Below are 10,799 nucleotides of genomic sequence, written 5' to 3'. Positions count from 1 at the left end.
CTACACTCGGACTACTCTTACCTCTCAGATGTCCACGTCCAGTTATTACTAGTTATGAAATTTTGATCCAATCGAACCATTCAAATCGGGCTCAAACGTGCGGATTAACTGGCATCCTTCATATCCAGTTTAGATATAGAGTGGACATAAGGTGTTTGGACGTGCTCGGACATGCCCGCTTGGCCTACACCAGTCAGCATCGATTCCACATATATGCGTCCTCATCCGCTCATCGGACCAAATCATAGACACTTCACTTCACTCTCATCCTCCGCCCAAGCTCATCTCTGGCGATGTTCGTCCTTCTCCGGCATGGCTGGCATCGGATTCGAGTCCTTCACCTCCAGATCCATCGACCACGAGCTCATCCCAAACGGCCCCGAGGAGGAGATGGATGTCCGGCTTGCGCTCCGCCGCTCTCGGGAGGCAACTGTCCTCCGACAGCACTCCGACTCGCAACGCCGGGAATCCATTCTGTCGGTACAGCCGATGTGTGCATCCGGAGGCGATGCGGTCCGTCTAGCGTCTGCAAACATCGTGGCGGGCGCGCAACTCCTCCGTTGACGCGCCGAGGACGCACCTTGGGCGTCCTCGGACGCTAACATGTTGTGGTGTGTCCACCATGCGAGGCAGCGGGCGCGGGAGGCGGTGAAGGCCCTGGTGGCGGTGGATGTTGAAGAAGCAGAGTCACACTCCCTGGCGCCTCGTATAATGCACGGATGCGGGCACCGCAACCACGTAGTGGTCAACATCATCTCCTCCCATGAAGGATCTCACATCGACCTGACGTCTATCGGCACCGTCCTGGTCACGAGCTCCGACGAGGACCGAGACTATTAGGGACGGCGGGAGTTCGACTCCCGTGAACCGACTAGTGTCCTATGTCCTACTCTACCTCGTCGGTGACCGGGCCGACACTATTAGGGACGGCGGGAGTTTGACTCCCGTGAACCGACTAGTGTCCTATGTCCTACTTTACCTCGCCGGCGACCGGACCGACACTATTAGGGACGCCGCCGGTCGTCGGACATGGACGCAACGGAGTTGGACGAGCGTTGCTTGTAATAATATGAATTCAAGGTTTTTAATTTAAAATATTTTATTTAAAGCATGATCGATCAATGTTCATAAACGCGTCCGCGGATATTTAAATGATAGGATTTGTCAAGTCGGACTGTAGGTGCTCTTACTATGGCTTTTGTTGTGCCTCGTAGTACGTACTAGGACGCTCGCACTTCATCGGCTAGTTTCAGCCAGCCGGACCGAGAAGGGCGTGACACGAAACGAGACAAGTGTATGTATGTTTGTTTGTTTCTCCTAAAAAAAGGTGACGAGTTAATTTGCGACAAGCTCATGAGTCAGTGGGCTAGACGCCCATTCTCCCACCACGTCGTCAGCATCACGAAGCTCGCTCGCCAGCCAGCCGTTTTGGCGCCGGAAGTGGACAGCAAACGACGAGCATTCGTGCCCCCCAGCTATGTGGCGCACTCGCAGCGCAACCCAGATCGAGCCTTGATCGCTCCACTCGGGACATGCTTTCCGCCCCGGCTATGTGTCACCCGAAGAAGATGCACGCGCAACGCATGTGGACAAGTGGTAGTCGCCAAGTGTGAAGCGTACAGGCACACTCTCCACAGGTAGCACTAGATCATATCATATCCATAGCAATGGCATGCAACCAGGCAAGATCGTACCGTACGTGGGATCGTCGTCGCCGGTAGGTCGATCTTATCGCGCAGCACCGACACGCGTTGACGCGCGAGCTCCTGCCTCGTAGTACGTGATGGTCGGCTGCCCTGCGTCGTGTGTGCGCGGGCACGTGATCATGACGTGCGGGAAATACCACCATCTCAGCGATCTTTGGCTGCATCATTCATGCATGATCGATCCATGCGCATGCGACCCATGGTAGTGCATATAGGAAAATAAATACTAGGGCGTGAGTGAGTTGTATATTTGCCCCATGATTTGACTCGACAGACTCCACATAGAGTTGACTCGCTTTGGGTATGGCGTATTCAGCTGCGTACTAGCAGGGATATTTACTGCAGATTTACAATGGGAGATCAGATCAGGCAAGACGTAATACAGCATACACTTCAACACCAAATCACCTCCGAGTAGCCAACGAGATCGGCAAGGCTTATCGCTTTCTCAATTCCGACCATCAATTTCCAAACCGGCAAAGTCATGCAATTAGGCTTAATTTAATTCAACTGCCAACAGCACCTAGTACGTACGACCTCGCCGTGCGGCCACCCATGATACTGATAGACATGTAATTCTGCCGTCCGCCCACTGGTACGTGTGGTACGTGACTTGTAGCCGCAAATACCTACAATGCGACCGACGATCTTAATCTTAATTATATAGCGGACAAGAGCTAGTAATCAAATCCAGCGACCTAATCTAATCTAATCATGGTCAGATCAGCGAGTCTTACTAGACTGACATAATGATTAATTAGCTAAGTACAGTACGTGGTAGTTCATTATAACTAGCCGAACCGTCCCGAGCCCCGACCGGCTCGTGGCGCGCCGGGGCTCTACAAATACCCGCGGAACGGCGACGCACGATCGACGGCAGAGCGAGGCGCACCACGAGACGAGAGGAGCCAAAGCCGACGGCGGAGCGGAAAGAGCCGGCGAGGAGGAGGAAAGAGGAGCTGGGAGGTCTAGCCGTCCACCATGGGAGTGAGCCTGGCGCAAGCGGTGGCGGAGCTGGTGGGCAGGTGTGCGCGGCGGCTGTCGCGGGCGGCGAGGCGGATGCACGTGCGCCGCCCGTCGCGCGCCGTCGTGCCGTTCCTCGGGGCGGCCGGGGGCAAGGCCAGGAGGGCGCTGTCGTGGCCGGCGACGCCGTCGTCCTCGTCCAAGAGGAGCAAGGAGCCGGCGGCGGCGGAGGAGTGGGGCGCGGAGGCGGGGGACGGGGTGTGGAGGAAGGAGATACTCATGGGCGAGCGGTGCCAGCCGCTCGAGTTCTCCGGGGCCATCTACTACGACGCCGAGGGCCGCCGGCTCGGGGCACCGCCCACGCCGCGCACGCCCGTGCGGAGCCCGCTGCCGGCCTCCCTCAAGCTCGCCGCCAACGCCTGATCGCCTCCCTCCCCACGCCCGCCGTGATCGCGGCGGCTTAGCCATGATCCGCCCATGCCTACCTCTGGCCTCTGCCTCACTGCTTGCTGTACATGGTTCTCTTGCCGCTCTGTTTTTTTTTCCTTCGCTCGTCTCCTCTCGAGAAAGGAGAAACCTCTGCTTGTGGCGTGCGTAGCGACTAGCCAGTGAGCACCGTGACACCGTGTAAAACAAGCTTTTAATGAAATGATAAATCTCAGTCGATGCTATATTCATAAGATCTTACAAAAAAGATCGTGTTAAATCTTAGTATATACTCCCTCCGTCTCAAAATAAATGTTTTAAACTTAGTACAATTTTATACTAACCCTAGTACAAAGTTTAGACAATTATTTTGAGACAGAGGGAGTATTATGTCAGTTGATTACTAAAGACTTTTAAGTCTAGTTGACTCAGGCCTAGCCACACCCTTTAGTGAAGATTAACTTGCTCCTTGGTTCTTTGGTTCTTCGGAAGTTGGCACTAATCTTTTGCAGTTTTGCTTTCATCACTTGTGATTGTATTTTCACTCAGAAATACATGTTCTTGAATTTTTAGAGTACATGTTCTTTCATCATCGGTTGCAAATTGTATCTCTAAAAATGCTAGATTCCTAGTACACATTCTTCTAACCACTATTGCTGTCCTAAACTTGTAGAGGCAGGCAGGTGGGAGGGCACACATCTGTCCAGCCCTATCCGCAGCTCGATTGTTTCGTGATTCACAAAGTCATTGGATGCCGCACGGGACCACAAAAGGTTTTAGGTTTCAAAACCTATGTTTTCGTTGTGTGCTGATACCAAGTTTTAAGTGTTTATCGTTTTCTCGTACCAAGTTCTCATCAGGAACACGGATATGCAAAGGAAAGTTAGTTTTGAATTTTGGTTCAAAAGATATAAAAAAAAAAGCCAAAAGAAATATAGGGATGTATGCCCACATCCATGTGTGCTACAAATCCCCTCCCATGCCCCCTGGATGTCACTACCTCAATTTTCATTTGTGGACTTCCACGTCACCTTATTAACTTTATCCCTAGAAAAAATCCTTGTTAACTGTTGTATCTTTGACTTAAGGTATCAGTGTTTACCCTCTTCGCAAAGCACGGGTAGATGTGTGGAACAGTAATTTATAGAGACATTGATAGTTGGAGAGAATCTTAGGAGGCACTCACACACATACCGAGTTTGTATATGGAGACTGCTCTGGTATAGTTTGAATAAAACTCATGTACTTGGGTTGGGTGTATGTTTAAAAAAACACGAAATCCAAACACAAAACACTTATCAATAGTTGAAACCAACCAACATATGAAGGAGAAAAGTGGTTAATCGTGGGATGTAATATGTGGCGCAATACTTAATTAGATATTTTTTGGTTGATGAGATATGGTCAATGTCGATGATGATCGCTCTAGAGGGCAACTTTATCCTCCTTAAAGGCACCATTGAAGAGCTCTTCCTCTACACTAGGTTGGAACTGGTCGGATTCGGGTCGGCCGTGGAGGCTGTTGGTGTAGCCGGATCCGGCACCATGTTAAATGGGATGGTCGTTTGTAGTCGACGATGATGGTACCCACAACTGTAGTTTTTCTTGTTGAATGAGTTTTTGAAGAATCCGTTCACATCTCACTTTGGGTAGTGGACATGTATGGGATGGTGGAAAGCTTTGGTCAATGGCATTTTCTGTTCATATATGTCTCATGATCTACAAGACCGGCGCATCGGGTTGTTAAGGTTTTGCATATTGTTAGTTGGAGAGTTTGTTAGTCTAGAGATAGATTGTGTCTACTTACACCTCTTTCTCTCCATCTCATAATCTCTTGTATTCCAAGGCATGTATTCGGTCATGGGATAAGCCACATCTATCAATAAATACCATGCGGCCCTCTCAGGAAAGGGGAGAACGCTTCTTATCAATTTCTACATTACCCTCTTTGTTTGCATTTTTTTGTCTTGTAAAAAAATCTACGTAACTTTTGTTGTTTTTCCTACTTTAAGGGACATTTCTTGATTATAGTGTTTTCTTATGTATCATTTCTCAACTTACTCCTTTGGTACTTGATTGGCACACACAAACTCATCAATGAAAAAGTCAATTCTACTTTTTACCCCATCTTTTAGCATATTTTTACTGGGTTTCCCATTTATTCAAAATTCATCCTATTTTACCTCATTTAAACAAACATGTGCCATGTTTTACCTTTTTCTAAATTTTGTAGTCGTTCTACCAAGGTGGTCCCACATGTCACGGCCGACATGGCATGGCACATGGGCGTGTTTTAATTTTCCCTATACGTTCATTTTTCCGCTAGACCGCACACTGGTATAAAAGGCTTCTAGTGTCTAAACAAAACACATTTAGTTTTTTTATAGAAAGGAAATTCGTTCAATCGCTATATCAAGCTGGCAAAATTACTCTAAACTTAATATTAAATAATCATTTATATTGTGCTATCTGTAAAAAAAAGGTACTCCGTCCTATCCATATTAATTGTATCTCATTTATATTAAAACAACGATAGTTAATATGTACCGAAGGGAGCATTATATTATGCATATGCGTTCGCTCTTAGTATCAAAGTTGTATTGAAACATCAATAATTAATATGGTATTAAAGGGAGTATTATTTGTGCATATGCTTCTACCCTTATCGCAAATCCCAGTTGCTTTACACTGACCAGACAGAAGAAGGGCCTTAGCTTAAACGGGAAGAATTGGTTTGGCATAACAATATCCGGTACAACAACCGGCTGTGCATGCGTTCTGAATGTTTGTTGGGATTCATCATGCTCCAGCATGCTACCATGGAAACATCCCAGACCCACAGCGTGATCATCAATTAGCAGACCCACAGCATGGGTTCTAAACTAAACTAAATGTGAACAACATATTAATACATTAAGGAAACCTATTGTCCAACATATTTTTCAGTATAGAGACGGATATGCGAGGCTTGAAACAACCATACATTGGCCAGCTGGTGGTGACCGCTACAAGGTCCAAGTATAGGAATGATTAATTTCAGTTTTGCTAGCTGCCTGAAAATAGGATCCCAATCAGTCGATTTCGCGTGAAGAGCAACAGCATAGCCCCGAGGCTGAGACAGGGGCGAGGCAGGGGGAGAGGAAGGGGTGTAGAGATGGAGTCATGTCGGCCCAGAAAAAGAAGATCAACACAGAGAAGAGAAGCAAGTATTTTTGCGTGCCTTAGAGCATCTTAAGTAGACCTCATATAATGCCCCGACGCACAAAATAACTGTTAAAATACGATTTGGGGCGGAAAAAGCTGTCAGAACAGATCTCTCAAATGCGTTCGGCCTGTAAATTTTTTTGCGGACGCGGCAAAAGTTCGCCCTCAACCTCCAGATTCACGGGTGGGAGGCCGAGCCGAGTTCGCCCCTTATCCGCAACGAGATTTGCTGCGAGGGAAATTTCTGCGCGACCGTTGCCCGCTCCCCTGTCCTCCGCAACCGTTGCCCCGCCCACCTCGTGCCCCGGACCTTCTTCTCCGCCATTCTTCGTCACCATGGAAGCCTTCCAGCCGGCGGATCTCGTCAATGTGGAGGTCGTGCACGCGCAATCCCGTCCGGCGGATCTCGTCCTCAGCCATGTCGTGTTGGGGAACGTCGCATGGTAAACAAAAATTTTCCTACGCGCACGAAGACCTATCATGGTGATGTCCATCTACGAGAGGGGATATTCGATCTAAGTACCCTTGTAGATCGCACAGCAGAAGCGTTAAGAAACGCGGTTGATGTAGTGGAACGTCCTCACGTCCCTCGATCCGCCCCGCGAACCGTCCCGCGATCAGTCACACGATCTAGTGCCGAACGGACGGCACCTCCGCGTTCAGCACACGTACAGCTCGACGATGATCTCGGCCTTCTTGATCCAGCAAGAGAGACGGAGAGGTAGATGAGTTCTCGGGCAGCGTGACGGCGCTCCGGAGGTTGGTGGTGATCTAATCTCAGCAGGGCTCCGCCCAAGCTCCGCAGAAACGCGATCTAGAGGTAAAACAAACCGTGGAGATATGTGGTCGGGCTGCCGTGGCAAAGTTGTCTCAAATCAGCCCTAATACCTCAGTATATATAGGGGGAAGAGGGAGAGCCTTGCCTTGGGGTCCAAGGACCCCCAAGGGGTTCGGCCGAGCCAAGGGGGGCAACCCTCCCCTTCCAAACCGAGTCCAACTAGGTTTGGAAGGAGGAGTCCTTCCCCTTTTCCCACCTCCTTTCCTTTTTTTTCTTTTCTCTTTGATTTTCTTCCTATGGCGCATAGGGCCTTCTTGGGCTGTCCCACCAGCCCACGAAGGGCTGGTGCGCCACCCCCAAGGCCTATGGGCTTCCCCGGGGTGGGTTCCCCCCCCCCTCGGTGAACACCCGAAACCCATTCGTCATTCCCGGCACATTCCCGGTAACTCCGAAAACCTTCCGGTAATCAAATGAGGTCATCCTATATATCAATCTTCGTTTCCGGACCATTCCGGAAACCCTCGTGACGTCCGTGATCTCATCCGGGACTCCAAACAACATTCGGTAACCAACCATATAACTCAAATACGCATAAAACAACGTCGAACCTTAAGTGTGCAGACCCTGCGGGTTCGAGAACTATGTAGGCATGACCCGAGTGACTCCTCGGTCAATATCCAATAGCGGGACCTGGATTTCCATATTGGATCCTACATATTCTACGAAGATCTTATCGTTTGAACCTCAGTGCCAAGGATTCATATAATCCCGTATGTCATTCCCTTTGTCCTTCGGTATGTTACTTGCCCGAGATTCGGTCGTCAGTATCCGCATACCTATTTCAATCTCGTTTACCGGCAAGTCTCTTTACTCGTTCCGTAATACAAGATCCCGCAACTTACACTAAGTCACATTGCTTGCAAGGCTTGTGTGTGATGTTGTATTACCGAGTGGGCCCCGAGATACCTCTCCGTCACACGGAGTGACGAATCCCAGTCTCGATCCATACTAACTCAACGAACACCTTTGGAGATACCTGTAGAGCATCTTTATAGTCATCCAGTTACGTTGCGACGTTTGATACACACAAAGTATTCCTCCAGTGTCAGTGAGTTATATGATCTCATGGTCATAGGAACAAATACTTGACACGCAGAAAACAGTAGCAACAAAATGACACGATCAACATGCTACGTCTATTAGTTTGGGTCTAGTCCATCACATGATTCTCCTAATGATGTGATCCCGTTATCAAGTAACAACACTTGCCTATGGCTAGGAAACCTTGACCATCTTTGATCGACGAGCTAGTCAACTAGAGGCTTACTAGGGACAGTGTTTTGTCTATGTATCCACACATGCACTGTATTTCCAATCAATACAATTATAGCATGGATAATAAACGATTGTCATGAACAAAGAAATATAATAATAACTAATTATTATTGCCTCTAGGGCATATTTCCAACATGTCGCCCCCACCGTCGTCCTAGTCATAAACGCGTCAGCCCGCAAGCGGCAAGGCAACGTTGTCGTGCAGGACGACATTCCGGCTGGCCCAACCGGAAGGGAAGTCGCGCAGGGCATCGCCGCTGCTGCGCGATCTGCCCGGCCGTCGACGGGGAAGATGAGCAAGCTTTTGGGCGTGAAGCGGAAGAAGGTTCCTATGAAGAAGCCTTCGACCACTCCATCCGCCCCAGCGAGACGTTCCCCGACGATGCCTTTCTACGGCGCTGCTTCCACCGCAGGCAAGGTGTTCGATGAAAGGGCCGTAAGGTATGCATCTTCACTCACTTCTTCTTTCTTCGATTTTTTCCATTGTGGTAGGTCGTGATGTCCTTTCAGCCAATGTAGCGATGGTTCGAACAATACTGTTGCCGAGTTCATGAACTTGTTGGCCATCAACGCAGTCGATATCGATCAAGCCCCGATCGCTAGTTTCGATTACAATGAATTGGAGGGTGGCGTTGATGACCACTGTGGTGAAGATGAGGTGGGGGAGGTAGATGCGAGGACGTATCAGCAATTGGGTGTGTCCCAATCCGCCAAAAGCGTGAGATCGAAGAACTACATGGTCTTGGAAGATCAAATCTTGATCGAGGCTTGGAGTCCTTTTGCGGCGATGACATCGATGGTGCAGACTGAAGAACTACCAGGATGCATGAAGTCCTTTTGTCTTTTTCTTTTAAACTATGTTTTCATTTTGCGCGCGAACTATGTTTTATTGTTTAAATTCGAACTTATTTACCGGAATCATTGTCAAATTCCAACTATGTTTTATCTGAAGGTTTTTCGGTTCGCGTGTCGACGCGGTGGCGCTCGAGCAGACCCTCATTGACGACCCGTATAATAGCATATTCTGCGAATATCCCTTTATACGGATCCGTTTTGGGGGTCTGCCTCTGTCGCACCAGCGCCAACCCGCAAAAACCGTTTTTCACAAACTGTAAACAACTTTTACGGATCAGCATTATGCGGGGTCTGCTAGAGATGCTCTTAGCTTTATAGAAGGCAGAGGATAAAAAACAAAAACAACAGACAAACTCCCACAACAATCCAGCGAGAAGCACATCCTATTCCAGCTCGAGCACACAATACAACCACAACACATCCGAAGAGTAATAATAACAACTCCAAAAGAATTATCCTTGTCGACGCACCAACCATCCTTGAGTGTTTAAATAAAAGAGAGGCCACTGTTGTGTGGTGTCCTAAGAGCATTTTCAATAGGCGTCTAAAAACTGCTCCGTCCGTTAAAATATTGGACGTCGGACAGCTCCAACAGACGCTGCAAAACAGTTCGCGTGCTAAAAACTTTTGGGCATGCGCTTAAAAACGATATCACGCGCAGCATATTTGGTGCGCCGGTTTACGCGCGCAGCAAACTCTGAGCTGCTGCAGGTGGGACCGCTGGATCGGGCTGGATTGGACGTCGCACTAACACACGTCTGTTGAAGATGTTTCGGTCACCGCGCTTAAAAAATGTTACAGTGACGCGTTAAAAAGTTATTCGGCGCGAATTTTTTATGCTGCTGTTGGAGATGCCGTAACGAAATTGACTGAAGGCTATTCTTTTTCAAACACCTGACGCGTTGGCGGTCCCAAGTGATTTCCGGGAGAAGGAAAGGATCGATCCATGGCGGCATCATCGCCATGAAGATGGGATGTGATCTCTCACTGCGTCACCGCCGGATCGTCCCAGTGTCACTCACGCCTGTATGACGGCACGCGCAGATTTTGCTCCATGGCTGCAGCCTGCAGACGACACGTCAGCAGCAAGACGGGGAGACGGGAGGCTACTCAAGAACCGCGTTAAATCAGCAACCGCCGAACATTCCCTCCTCCCGCCTTCCATAATCATAAGCCGTAGTACGATGCCAACTGCCAAGAGCATCCATCCCCGATAGCCCATATCACTCGAAAGTGCTGCTCGAGCTCACACGCACCTTCGCTACAGTAAAATTAACAATAACATTCGAAAAGATTTTAAAAAAGTTTGGCAACAAACATTGATGTGTTTTCACATGCGTGCAAAAATTCGTGACAAAATGACATTCGCGCAGGTCATAGCAAAAAAAAAAAAAAAAACGATGCTCCAAAATGCTTCCAGAAACAGTTTTGTTAGCATGATTTTGGTTTTTTTTGCAACACCTCCAAAAAAGTCATTTCATCACAAAAATTGTCACGCATGTGTAACACGCATAATTTGTTTTCGACTTTAC

General features: G+C 48.6%; 1 protein-coding gene across 1 annotated transcript; it reads left to right on the top strand.

Annotated features, from left to right (window-relative positions):
- The first annotated feature begins 2,276 nt into the window (after nucleotides 1-2,276).
- LOC123401025 lies at nucleotides 2,277-3,340 on the top strand. Its single transcript, XM_045094740.1, has one exon. It carries the CDS (start codon nucleotides 2,688-2,690, stop codon nucleotides 3,090-3,092), a length of 405 nt encoding a protein of 134 aa, XP_044950675.1. The 5' UTR covers nucleotides 2,277-2,687; the 3' UTR covers nucleotides 3,093-3,340.
- The last annotated feature ends 7,459 nt before the right edge of the window (nucleotides 3,341-10,799 follow it).

The sequence above is a fragment of the Hordeum vulgare genome, chromosome 6H (assembly GCF_904849725.1).
Source record: "Hordeum vulgare subsp. vulgare chromosome 6H, MorexV3_pseudomolecules_assembly, whole genome shotgun sequence".
NCBI classification, from domain to species: Eukaryota; Viridiplantae; Streptophyta; class Magnoliopsida; order Poales; family Poaceae; genus Hordeum; species Hordeum vulgare.
The sequence above is the reverse complement of the archived record's forward strand: the minus strand, read 5'-3'. Positions and strand labels throughout refer to the sequence as shown.

Coding starts and splice junctions, on each gene's coding strand:
- LOC123401025 (XM_045094740.1), top strand. CDS start 2,688: ATGGGAGTGAGCCTGGCGCAAGCGGTGGCGGAGCTGGTGGGCAGGTGT.